The sequence below is a fragment of the Monomorium pharaonis genome, chromosome 7 (assembly GCF_013373865.1).
Source record: "Monomorium pharaonis isolate MP-MQ-018 chromosome 7, ASM1337386v2, whole genome shotgun sequence".
NCBI lineage: Eukaryota > Metazoa > Arthropoda > Insecta > Hymenoptera > Formicidae > Monomorium > Monomorium pharaonis.
Window position 1 is genome coordinate 12,923,696 of NC_050473.1, and position 14,530 is coordinate 12,938,225.

The 14,530-nt window shown below is 41.6% G+C and overlaps 1 protein-coding gene across 7 annotated transcripts in view; it reads left to right on the forward strand.

Moving 5' to 3' along the window:
• LOC105831116 (homeobox protein homothorax) overlaps positions 1 to 14,530 on the forward strand; it is a 361,421-nt gene that overhangs the window by 182,435 nt on the left and 164,456 nt on the right. For all 7 annotated transcript variants that reach the window (XM_012671023.3, XM_036289789.1, XM_012671021.3 and 4 more), the window contains one exon: positions 13,232 to 13,339. In XM_012671023.3, coding sequence (XP_012526477.1) covers positions 13,232 to 13,339 — 108 coding nt within the window. The remainder of the gene's footprint in view (positions 1 to 13,231; positions 13,340 to 14,530) is intronic.

Genomic DNA, 14,530 nt, shown 5'->3' on the forward strand with positions numbered 1-14,530 from the left:
TTTGCTACAGCAGCGTAGCGACATCTTAATCCTTCGTGGAATTTTTGTTCTCGTCATAAACAGATTGGGCAAGCACCCGACCTGCCTCAATCGAAACATTAGCGGTGAAACGACGTCGTAAATAACATCTTAAGTGTACCGTCATACCATTGACCCTATGCCAAGAGTATGTTGACCTACCAGAAACTTTTATGTTTCATCTAACGAGATTTCATATGTTTATGAATGGAAATCAGATACATCCAACCACGTGGATAAGATTAATTTTCGCATTTTGTTTAAGATATCAGAATAATTTTTAATTATATAGAAAAGTCTCACATCATAAAAAATTATGATTCGTCGTCGTCACTAAAGAAAGGATTTTTGTAATTTCGAAGGAATAAAAAAGAAGGGTACTCCTTCCACCCTTTCTTTCATCGAGATGGCCGTTCAAGACGAAAAAGTATATCTCGAGATTTGTATTTGGCGATGTCGAAAGTGAACGAAGAAGTAGCTCGCGATCCGGTGGCATCTATAGAAGATATAAAAATTGCGAGTTCGCGTTTCTTTCTTCCATTTAGGAGGAGTGAAGCGAGAGACCAAGAGGAGAGATGGGGAAGGGCGTCGGCGATAAAGGTAACGTAGGGCGTCGCGACGTCCGTCAAGCCGCGCCGGTTGGTCGGCCGGCGGTGCTCTCCGTCTCTCCCTTCCTCGGTGTTCTGTGGCCTTCGGCGAAAAGGATCTTCCACGTCCTTTGCCTCCCTACATTTCCTCCTCTCGTTTCTCTCTGGAAACGAGCGAAACGCTTCTCTCGGGATCAAGGAAGAGCGCAGACTCCAAACGGCACCGGCGACCCTCGTGAATGGCGACCCTCACAAACCAATCGTATTCCCGTTTCCATCCCTCTTCGCTGCCGGAGGACTACTCCGACGGGAGTTACCCTCCGCGCCAACCCTGTCGACGTCGTTACTGTTACCCTGGTTGCTTGTTGCCCCTCTTGCAACCCCGTCTTCGTCTCCACCCCTCGTGCTCGATCGTGATTCTCTCCGGCAGGACGCCAGCATCGAGGACGATTCACCGTTCTCAACGTAACGACGTTATTTTCACGTTTTAATCGTGATCCGGATTATGTGGTCTGCCGAAGATTTTCGCGTCGATCGTCTATTTGGCGGTTTAAATCCGTCGCTACATCGTAATGAGAAAATCCGAAAAGTACAATTCGCAATTTATGGAAATCTTCATCTTTTTCTCCTCGATTTCCCCGACTTACATACATTACGTTTAACTTAAGGTTTTTTGTATTTTAATATATTAAACAAGTGTAAATTTTTAATGACCATTTTACGTGTATAATCAATATGATCACTTTGATATAAAATAATTTATTTCAACTATAATCCATAATTTTGTTTTCTAGACTCTCATCAATTTCAAAAGATTAACAAAACTTGACAGTCAATTGTATGTAATTATACCAGATGATTTACTTTTTTACATCGGTAGTAAAAAAACGGAGGATTTCTGAATGAAAGATGGTATTAAAATATTAATTTTACTCGTTTATCTGATCGAAAAGCGATTTTAAAACTGTCTTAAAGAGATGGAAATAATAAATGTCATTTCACGATCGTGAAACTTTTATCGTGTCGATGTGACATCGAAATATGACTTGACTGACTTTGGAAACGATTATAAATTCTCGGCTCATGAACCTTTCGACTCGCACATGATGTCGCACTATTTTATATATATATATATATATATATATATATATATATATCAGATTTTCGATATTCTCTTACACATACACACATATATTTTTTGAATTTATATTCTACATTCATTCACATATACATAATTTTCTTGGCGTTCTTTTAGCTTATTTTTACCTATCATTTTGAGTTTTTTTTTTAATATGTAAAAGAGACGTATAAAATTGATTTTTATATTCAAAATTCTTTGCATCAATTCTTTTTTGTGATTTGCGGAAATGGAGAGTCACTTCACCGATTGGAATCAGTCGTCGTCGTCCGTATAGCGGAAGCATCACTCCGATATATTATGCGGATCTGGATCGACGCGTCGAGGACGGCCGTTGACTACGATTCGCAATTATTGTCGATGGCATTATCGACGCGCACCTGTCGCACTACGTCGCTGATAATCGTCGTGTAACTTAACGTAGTGTATCGCTCGTATGGCAGGTTTGTGCACGCGTTTCGCGAGACACGCCTCTGACTTATCTGCGCATCGGCAGAGGGGTGAAACAGTTATGTGTTGTGTGGTACGCCTCATTGTTGCCGCGCTTTAAACTCGCATTATTCAAATTATCTTGCCAATAGGGATCGTAAATTACACAATTTCGTCGCCATCGTTGATTTCGCCTATACTGGAAAGTTTATCAAGTGTCCATAAAACGACATAGAAACTTTCATTATCTATTTTGGATCATCTTTTTTTCGATCGCGCGCGTTAAACTCATGCGAGAGATAGAGAAACATATCGTATCGATACGATGTCGTTATTAGGAATGAATTATAAACATCTTGAAACAAAACAGCTACCTGGTATCAATTTGATTACTCTTTTCCCATTGCTTCTTTCTCGATGGAATTTAAAAACAATTTGATAAATTGCACCTTGCACTTAAAAGGAAGCAACGATAGAAGGTGTGAAAGAGAGAGAGAGAGAGAGAGAGAGAGAGAGAGAGAGAGAGAGAGAGAGAGAGAGAGAGAGAGAGAGTACAATTTTTTCATTTTTATTGCAGAATATAATGATATCGGTCGGTTGGTATTTTATTTCGTTGGAGCAAATTAATGCTCGAAAGCGAATGCACAAGAGGATGATTTTTGCAACGGAAATGCAAGAATCGTAGGAAGTACTCGAGCTAGTACTCGAGTGAAATCACGCTGTGGGATGATTGTACCACGGTTCCGGCGGGCCACAATCAAATGGCGTAGATAAACGCGATCGACAAGAATCCGTACTGCCTCGCGTACACATCACGTGGAATAAACTATATTCTTTATCTTTGCGCGCGGGAAAAGGAGCTCATTAAAAATTGTTGTGCTCATTGGGGGAATCGCTGAGTTGCGCTACGCGGGATAAATTTTGCCACCTGCGTGAATATTCCGTAGTTTTACGTCGGTATTTAAACGAACGCGTTTCGCACTTACAATTAGATGCAGGAGATGATCGCGGAGCAAGCGTGGCCAACGTAATATAATTCAACCTTTATCGTAGCTCGTGATAAAATTAATGTAAAGTAATTCCGCTCCTACAGTTGTACTCTTTGCACAGTTGCTGCATAAATTCGAACCTGTCGTATTATAACACGGGTTGAATTCATAGAAACGTATTTTCATTAAACAATATATTGCATCGTTCAAAGACGGTTAATATATTTCTTTGATGTATAATAATTCAATAGGCGACAGATCAGTTGGTAGATACCTATGTCTTAATTAAACGGAAACATTGTCATAAGAAAATTACTATTATTCGTGACGGATACAGATATATGTTAATATGAGTAATATTTAATGCATTTTATTAAAAAAACAACATTAGACACGCTGGAACAAGAGAAATATATAAAAGTGCCACTGTTTGATGAATAGAGACTCAAATACATGCTACAACGAAACGTCAATGCGAATAATTTTTAAGTTATATCCGAATAACAAATTGCAAACTATCGTTAAAGTGTACCGATGCAGAATGCGAAACAGATTTGTCAACGAATTGATGATATAAATCTTACGATTGTAATGGCGGTATGTCTTTGCGTTTTGTATTTTAAAAACTCGCGATACATAAATTAATTCAAGAGCTTGATATCATCTGTTGGAAAAAAAGTTTATTCAACGATTCGTAGTCGGCGATATTAGTCGAAAGAAATGTTTCACATTTAATGGTCAACGACCATTATAATATTTGTGCGTTATTAATAATACGAGTAGCTTTGATTTCACAATAGAATAATCCAGAGTATGATAACGATGAATTCATTGACTCGCTTAAGATACAAATAATTTATTATTATCGAATAAAGGAAGTTTGCAATTAGATTAGTCAATGTTCCGTATGATGAATGATCTTGATATCTTAAACGATACTTACGATTGAATCTCGTTAGATGTAAGCGTGTGGCATAAATATAGATTTTGTTCGTCAATGTCTGGGCAGCGTAGACTTCCGCGTTGTTACACATCCGATTTGGTGGTGTATGCGCCGCGGCCCTTTCACCTTGCACTCGGGCTAGAAAAATCTCGGCGTGGCGCGCAGCACTTCGATTCCAACAAAACGTCGGCGGCGCTCTTTTTGTCCGCCTCCTCGTAGAGGCGAGCTGGAGAGAGAGAGAGAGAGAGAGAGAGAGAGAGAGAAAGAGAGAGACAGACCTTCCCTTTCTCTTCCCGCTTCGCTCGACCGGCGGACTGGCTCTTTCCTCTCTTTTCTATCCTCCCCCGGTCACCGTCGTGGATCAATACACCGTAGCGAAGCGGCAGCCCCGTAAATGTGATTGTTGCTCGATTTCTTGCGTCTTAATTGCCTCGCGCTTAACGACGTAATTACTCGACTCGGGGGGGAAAAAGGGAGGAAAGAAAGATTGCCGCGCGGCGCGGGGTCCTCTCTTTTCTCCTCTCTCTCTCTCTCTCTCTCTCCCTCTTTCCTCTTTTCTTTGTCACCTTGCCTGCATTTTTTCCTCTGGACTCGCGAAAAGTGCATCAGCCGCATATCGCGCGCGATCATCGTACTGCCGCGTACTGCGTGTGCGGCGTTGCCGACGGTGCCGCCGACGCTTTCCGCATCGCTCGTTAGCTGGCAGCACGAGTAAGGCGCCCACTCAACGGTCGCATCGGAGAGTTGGCGCGCGCGTGCGATTTTCGACGGGCAATTTCTTGCGATTATACAACCGCAGCACACGATTCCTAGCACGACCAATCTTCTCTTTCCGAGTGTTTCTTCCGCGGGGACCCGAATCTCGTAACAGTGACTTGGATCCTGCGAGCTTTCCGTCTCCCCGGCAGCTCTTGTTCGACGAACGAAACGAAAGGTACTCAGACGCCATTATGCTACTATGGTCGAACGAATACGCGATCCTTTTTCGCGCACGGCACGCTTGCACGGCCACCTGCGGTTCGTAAAGTGCCGTAATTAGCAAAGCGCAATTGTGTTTTATGTATTTTTATGGATAATACGTAATGAAATTGAAATCCCCTGGGCGGTTCCTCGCTCTTTCCCGCGCCGAATGCCTCCTCCCCCCCTCCTCCCCCTCCTCCCCCTCCGCCCCACCTTCCCGACGCTACGTCGTTGCACTCGATCGACCGTCGCTTTGAAATATAAACAGTGCATTTGCATGTTTTCCGGATTTAATTAGCTCCGATGCGATTATTAATTGCCCGCGGCCGCGGGAGTGGTTGCGCGTCGATACGAGCGCACCGCGCCGTCCGCTCGTATTTACAATTTTCGTTCGTAAATAACAAACCGTGGCGACGCCGCGGGTCGGATTTTAACGAGGGAATTAATAATCCCGTCTGCGTGCGTGGCGGGAGGAGAGATTGGGACGAGGGTCGGGAAAGCGACGCAAAATGAGCGCGAGCGAAATTCGCGTCGGAGTGCCGTTCCGTGGGAGAGTCGCGTCGCGACCGTTTGGTCTTTCTGTCGCCCGATTCTAAAGAGTCGCGTGAGTTTAGACCTCTCTGCATAATCGCCCGGATCTAAGTGGATTTTAACTGCAATTTCAACTTGGTGAATTTTAACTGGTCAGACGTATTTCTCTTCAATTTCTCTCTCTCTCTCTCTCTCTCTCTCTACTTTGCCAAAGTTTCAATTATATTTCAGAGACATCGATCAAGAAGAAGCACGCCAAATGTCTTATAATGTATCGTGCAAGGGGTATATATTAACATTTTCTGTAGTTACGGCCTCCAGTATCGCAGTAAATTATTGCAGCATATATAGCAAAGTCCAGAAGAGGCTCTCTCGAGCGCCACGCTCCGTGGGCCCGATTATGCGTTTCGGCGCGTCGCTCGGACAGATTGGCGCGAATACGTCTTTCGTTTCGTCGAGCGCGCCTGGTGGCATCGGGTAGTTTTGTTTTACGGCCGTAATTCAAGTCGTCGTGCAGGGTCAGCCTACCGGGGCTGCCGAGATAGTTTATCATCATTTAATCCTCCGGACCTGCCGCAACATTTTAAATTTCTCCTATCTCGGTCCCGCGTATCGTGGCCGGTCTGTGCGACACATGCCCGCAGCACGCACACGCGTTCACGTGACTCACGACCACACGACCTCGGTCTCACGAGGTGCACACGATGCTGAAGAAAGATGGAAAGAGAGAAAGAGACTACTCGTCGATTCGTCGTGTACTGCCGTTTTCGTCGTCGCCTCGATATCTTAACTTTGCTAGCCAAGTATCGTCTTCTCTCCTTTATACGAATCTCTTCTATCTTTCTAGTATTATTAAGCAATATTTACGTAAGCTTATTCTACTGTAACTAGAGACAAAAACTGCAGACGAATACTCCGAGCATGAAATATGAAAGAAATCGGAGCGAGATTTGATTATTAGTGTTGAACATGAAATTCCCATTAGGTTAAAGCGATGTGAGGAATTTCTTGCTGATTGGTCGAGAAATTATTAGTGTTTTCGTAATAGATATACGTTGGTTCGGTTCTGTTTGTACCGTATCGTTAATCTCGAGAAGGAGAAGAAGGAGGAAAGCTAAGGAAAAGGGATGTCGATTCACCATGAATTTACGCCAAGTGCAACGTTGTTGCAGCGACGGATCGGGTAATTCGGAGAACGTGGTCCCGGGTCCTCGGGAGCGGGTCGGAGGTCGGCAGGCAGAGTGCCAGAAAGAGGGGAGGTTCTGCGACCGGGAACAGGCAGGCCACGCGGTTTATCCATCCTCGCCTTCCGCGCCGACCCTCGCCTTCTCGGTTTCCACCTTCCGGCACGCACGTACACGCGGATTCGGCATTGTAGCGCTAATTAAACTGGCGCGTGTCACAAGTCACGACCAGTGGTGACGTCACTCGCCATGATTTCTAACCGTCCACCACGTATAGTTGAGCCCCGGACTCCTGCTTGTCCAACTGTTCGTCGTATAACCCTCTCTGCGTGCGCTTCTCCATTGCGGGCTCCAACTCCGCGCGCGCGCGCGACGCTATTAATCTAATTATATCCTCGTGGATATCAGGTGCCAACTGCATCTGTAATTTCGGAAAGATAAATCGTAGAAATACTTTTCTGAAATCTCTCCGAGAAGATTGCATCGGAATTCACTGCAATAATGATACGCGTGAATTATATTACTTTATTATTATTTGGCACATTGGACGTAAAGAATTTAAATCAAATATTACAAAATTTTTTTTATATTTTGAAATAATGCATTTCTTACAATAAAATTCACTATCGATGATGTAATTTTGAGATCGTAAGGTACGCAAACCATTATTGCATCGATTTCATCTATCCGAAGATTATTAGCTATTTGATTTATGATATTAATGCGAGCACTCGCGCCGTGAGATCAATAGCGATTTTTATCGATATTATTAACCGGCGCGGGCAAGCGAGTGCAATGCTATTAGTCGACCCGTCGAAATGGTAATCGGCGAGTATCGACTCGGTTAATTAAAATACTCCTGTGCACTTCAAAATTATAAATGTAGTTTTATAGAGGAAAATCAATTTGATATTCGAATCTATGTTAAAAAATTTAAAATATTAAATTATGTACTTCCAAATCATCAAGAGGTTTAGCAGAATAATATTTTTCAGGTATTTGCTGAAATTTTTTCATTCATACATGTATACCCGTACAAACTTATATGTGTCGCGTAGAATGAGAAAGACATATATTTTTTGAATACTTTTTTATATTCTTGAGTAGAAACAATTAATTTTACATATTTTGGAATGTTATCTAACCACTTGCATTTGTGTCTTCGAGTCAATACATAAACATTCGAAGGTGTCGCGCTAAAGGTAAGGGCTTAAAGTGCAAGCAAAAGATGGCGCGATACGTTGCCATACGTATGCATACGCGTTAAGTGCCAGCGTAAATTTGACTGTCGCGAGACGAGAGAGTGTTAATTGTGAACTTACGTTTTATGGAGGAAGTAGACTCGCATGGGAGAAGGCACCCGATAGTGGATAGCGCGCACAACCGAAGCCCGGTGTTCTCAGCTGTCGTCGTTGAGTTACGTTAACACCTTTGTTCGATCTTATCGTTGGTTGACCAGCAGGGCCCTTCGACCATTTCCATTACGCTGTTTTCTTGCTATTACGCGTTTGATAATCACGCATCCGTATGCTGCAGAACGACGGCGTGGTTCGTGATCGCAATGGGGAAATCCACACGCTTAGCCGCACGAGTATCGCTTTGTTATCTTTATTTCAATTAATAAAAATTATCCCTCTTTCTTTTCCAGCAAGTTACGTATATAATGCACGACTGATACAGAGTTTCAATTTGATCGTATTCTTCTTCGTATACTCTTTTGCAATTTCATGATAATAACATTTATATTATTACTTGTAAAACTTGGAACAATTGCAACATACGTTACAATAGTGCCAAGTTCTACAGCCCCTTTTGTTTAATATTTTCGCATGATTTTATGGCAGTAATGTAATTTTTAGTTGCTACGTGTATTTTTGCGTGCATGATACTTCATTAGATGCACAAGAATTTTCCATATGATTAGAAAATGGCGCAACACGTTGTTGAAAATTAATTACTATATCGCTCAGTAAAGTCGTCCGGTTCGTCTGACATCGTCCCGTACCGGCTGTTACAAACAGCATCCTGTTTATCAATAATTTGAATTTGAAAGACGCATCGAGAGACGGCGAGTTTGCAAGCCGCAACAAATTACGTCTATCGGGCGTCATTAATCACCCGACATCTCCAACATCTGCGAACGCAGACCTCCGCCCGTCGTCCTCTACTTACCGAAGAAAGACGGTGTTTCTGCTCGCAAATGGAAAATAGGAATGGCGTCACGATGCCGTTCAACAGCCTTGAAATGCTATCCGCTTATTCCGTACAATTAAATTTTCATCGAAAAGAGAAGCAGTTCTTCGTGTTTTAATTTTGATTTACTTTATTCATGTATTCGTTTATAGAAATTTCAATGAAAATTTAAAACCATTTTAATAGTGTCAATATTCAAAGGACGATTATTGAATCTTATAATTTAACGCGTGAAAATCTTGAGTAATCTCCCTGCATCTTCACAGAAAGCAGGCTATAAACCCTGTCACTTAAATGACTCGGTTTACCGCCGGCATTATTACTGTAAATCGCGCAAACATCCGATTCGCCTCGAGCCGCGAGGCGAGGGTAATTTTAATTAAGATAAGTGAGTTCGAGGTGTCGACGCTGGGGATTATTTGAAAATAATTTCGACGGACGTATATAAGGACACGCCCGGTTTATCCAGCGGGTTGATCTACGGATTACCTTCGGCCGAAGAGAGAGGATATCTATCCCGAATAAATTACGCGCCGGTGGGTGGTGATAGTGTGGCGGTGGCGTGAAGCGACGTAAGGTTAGGCGGAGTTCGCAAAGCAGACGAAACGAGAGAGAAAGGGAGAATAAGACGCGAAACAACGAGCAATAGAGATGTCGAGGACGAATAGAACAGAGGGGGAGAGAGAGAAAGAGAGAGAGAGAGAGAGAGAGAGAGAGAGAGAGAGAGAGAGAGAGAGAGAGAGAGAGAGAGAGAGAGAGAGAGAGAGAGAGAGAGAGAGAGAGAGAGAGACACGGACGAGCTAAAAGGAGAGCAGGTGCAAACTTGGCCTGTCAGGAAGTCGCTTACAGCTCGAGGACAAAAGCTTCCCGAGGGACTCGTGCGCGTTTGGAAGCGGCACGAGGGACGCACAGGTCGGTCTGGATGGTGGAAGACGGCGAGAAAGATGGTTGCGGGAGCTTGAGGGGAACGAGAGGGAGGAACGGACAAAGAGAGAGAGAGAGAGAGAGAGAGAGAGAGAGAGAGAGAGAGAGAGACGAGCCTAACTGTGAAATAACAGGGTGGCCTCTTCAACCCTCGCCTTGAAGACGCGAGCCTCATACGTCACTTCCTTACGGCGAAAGAGGGCGGCGTCTAAGGGTGGAAGCGAGTTATATTGATTTATTTATACCGAGGAAGCATCTCTGATGTGATGGGGTTATTGGGCATGTATCTATATTCTATCTATAACATCCGCTACAGTCTCTACGACTGGCACAAAACCGGATACCGATATTCAGGATCTTCTCGGAACCCCTCTTTCTCAACGTGGTAGATTCGAATTGATAATTGCGCAAAATCATCTCGTAACAGTTAAAATCTTTTAAAACGGTTTATAAATTTAGCGAAGAGTTTTCGATAGTTTATGTATGATGCATTGCACGCGCCACGAATTTGCAATGACTGTTATAAGAAGAAAAAGAAAGATAAAAGATACACGTGGCTTAAGCGACTTGCCACTGTCGAAACAAATTAGTCATGGAAGGATCGACACAAGGAAGAGACAAACAGCATGTCCGACTGTTACGTTCCAATTTATAACCGTCAGCTGTTGTTGGGTGCAAAAATAAAGCCATAGCGGGAATTTGCGTCGTGCGTGGTTATATGAATTTGGTTTCGAGCGAAGATGACGTGGTCGTCGTATTATGGTCCATCCACCTCCCACCGATCGTACTCACTCCTCCAGGGCTTTGCCCGATACATGACTCGGCCCCGTGGCATGACTGTCGCGAACACGCGAACCCGTTAGACCAAAGTTAACCCGCAATTTAGCCACGGTGATCATTCAAAAGAGACGTCTCACTCGATGCCACTTAACGAATCTTTCTTCTGAAGAAACGTTTTGCACTGTCAGATGCGACAATTATTTTGCAGGCATAAAGTAAAGACTTCGACAGCGATCAAGTTTAGCTCATGCTGGCTTAAACTTATCATCTCGTTTTATTCGAAATGAGTCTTTATAAAATTTATTTTATAGATTCGTTAAAAAATAGAGTAATCTCAGCGTTTTGTAACTGTATGTTCATGAATGCCTTTTAGATTTGACGTACGACAGCCGTTGTAGCCACGTATCGAGATTCAGAGAATTCGGGTCAAAATACGATAGAAACTCGAGAACTTTTTAGAATTCCCACGGTAAATCACAGTTACAGAGTTGATGGGGCGATGTGTATGATTACACCCTGTCTCCTAGCGGCTATAAATCTCCATCTATCTGCCCCACCTCCATCCTAGGATTCTACAGGTATCCAAAGGACCTGTGCCTCGGAGGACTTCGAAATGGCTGTGACGTATAGTCTGACGGTGCGTAATGGGTCGGCAACGTGAGCAAATGACTTTGAATAATCCTGATATATTGTTTATTCACTTATTCGTGGCGTGGAAAGACGGAATTTCCGGCAACGAGATATCCCACGTCGAATCGACAGTGCACTTTGAATATTGGGCGCGCGCGCGCGCGCGTGCGTGTGTGTGTGTGTGTGTGCGTATGCGCGCGTGCATCATACTTTTTATCATATTACACATTTTTCACCGTTCCTCTAACTTGCACGACATTTGATGAAGAAAAGTTTATTTCGATAAATTTACCTGTAGAACTTAAGTGGCGGGATTAATCTCTTGTTATTAACGCAATTTCGGTTGTCCCTAGTGCCGGAATAACCATTATTTTCGAATCACCGACGCAGCCCTGTCATTTCGATTAACCAGAACCCTGACGGGTCGTGCCTTGACCGTAAAATCAAGAGTTAAACACATACTCGCTTAGTACACTATAATCAATATCGAATTTGATTTTAAATCCATTAGTTCGAAATGCGTGTGCTAATTGTAGGAGGAAATAATATTTAAAGTAATAATCACTAGTGAATTTACGGGGAAGTGTTATAAAAAGATATGCTTGATCTCATATGACATTATTAAAAATTAACATCTCGATATCCATGATAAAGCGACAGTTGATCACATGCAAAGACGTTATAAGAACTTAATAACGGTGGACTGCACGTTCATACAAAACGGGCTCAAGCGAAGCAATTTTCTGCTTTCCAAGAATATAATTTTCGTGGGGGGATGTGCCCGCTATATTTCCGAGATAAGACTATAGCTCCGCGGGATCTCCTCTCACCCTGCGAGACCCTACTCTCTCGTGTGAAATTACTTCGCTCCGCGGCTTACTCTTATCCCCCGGCGCCACCCTTTCTTACCGTGTATCCTCATTCAGCTGGGATCTCCCTGGAAATAAAGTAGATACCTTTCCTATTTTCGCATCTGGAAAATTGCAATACTGCAGTCGCGAGTGGTGCTCTCCGCTTGATAAATCAGTTGGAAGATAGAAAATTCTCCAAATTTGTATAACCGCGTAGAAAGAAGAAAGAAGAAATGATTATTTTTCTTATATACAAGAATTTTTTTATAGATAAACTTTTTTCTTCAATCGTTTCATGCGATAACATTATTTAATATTATGTGCTGGATAGTATAACCATCGAGCGAATACCGCGCAATTTAGTAAAAATGCTTTTCCCTTACTCTTAAGTAATTATTATAATCAGCATAATTGTAGGATTATTTTTATTTTAATGAAGTAAATCGCAGGGATAACATCGCATGCTACCCAGTAGAAAAAGAACGAAAGTGCTATAACAGCATACATATAGAGCACCGTACGATAGAATCTCTTTGGTCGAAGTCGTGACGCCGACGATCACGAATCTTTCGCTTCCTCTACATCGACCCTTTCTGCATACTTTTTCTCCATGGTGCTTGCATAATAACGTTTTCGTGCGGGAATCGATACGAGAACATCTATTTTTACACGAAAGAACAGGTTATTTCGTGTTATTAGAACGATTTTTTTACAGTATTTCGATTACGACGTCGTAACGTCGACATTTTATCTCGAAACAAATCCATTGAAGGATTTGTTTCATAATTCAAACCGCTGACTTACTTATCAATACTTTTTTTGTTTTAATGTATTTACGGCATGTTAACGGTGTTACTTGATTTATGAATGAAAATTTATACTTTTTCTCTCTAATGTTAATTTTCTTCTCTAGAAGTGTAGAATGCATACCTATCTTTAATGCGATTGTCCTTCTTACAAACAAGTTTGCAAAGCGCAAACTAATTAAACAAATAGCAATTAGCAAATCTAAATAAGAAACTGAATTTTTCATAATTATATGGTAATATTTTTAACGAGAAAATAATGTTTCAGGCAAATGGTGTCCTCGTAGGGAATGGAGTTCGCCTCCTGACGCGCAACGCGCGGCGACCGACGCGCGTCGTGGTGTCCTTTATTCCTCAGTTTTCCTCGGCAGTCCCGGTAAGTCGAGTTCTTCGTATATTATAAATATGAAATTTTTATGCTTTGCGTATCTAGAGTTACTTGCGCGCTCTTCAATTGACTGCATTCAGCAATGATACTAAAGTAACAAACATTTATCATACTAGTTTCAATTGTTTGTTATATTATTTTATTTATCTACTATGTGCTAAAATTTTATATATTTATGTTTCCAAAATCTTTGAGGGGTTGCCTTCTATGGAAGATTTTTCTCTATGACTACTTCTATTACATGTATTATTTTAACATTTCACATAATTCGTCTTATAGATGCACTTACGCATTTTACTTTTTCTGCGTAAGTGTTATTCGTACCTCTCTCTTCAGCGGATTATACGCTTGAAGGAATTAATCGCTAAAGCGCTAGTTAAATAAATAAATGATGCAAATGCGGCAATTAAAAAAATAATTACCTCTTACAAAGATTGCACAACTCTGCCATTTTTAAGAAGCAATTTATGTTTTTAATTAATAATATTTTAAATTATATTTTTTATGTGTGTATAATGTAAAATGTATATATAAAGTTGTATGCAGTGACATTTGTCGGGCATAAATCTATTTTTATTTGTTTGAATTAATCTTTAATTATTTTTAACCGTGTGCGTACGGTGTGTAAAGGAAAAAGATGCCGTTTTATTTGTGCACTTCGTGTGCGTTCAGTGGGAGGAGCGAATCGTTGGTCGCATAAACAAATTTTAATCGGCCTCGGGCATTCGCTACGCTGAATAAATATTGATATCGGGTGACGCGATGACCAATCAGAAATGCGTTTTATGAAATAGGGCGCTCACATCTCGCTCTTCGTTTTGCGCGTGAATGATTCGGTTTGGCAATGGTTAGTGGACACAAAGCTATACACCGCACAGAATTATAGTAAGTTTAGCTCTATTTACCTGTTTCAAATTAATAAGTTTGTTGTGAAAAGAGAGTGCAATTTATAATATCGTAATCTTATAAATAATATAAATTATTAACCTCAAGTATTATACATAGTGAGCTTTACACTGAACAGTTCTCGATATTTTTGAAAGATAGATGACTAATGAATAAAACAACTGTTTTTTTTTTACGAAAAAAGTTTAAAAATTTCCATTGTTTTATCCTGTTATCACGCGTATGCGATTCTGTAGTGAGCAACATCGTGTCAATCTTTTTTGAGAGATATCC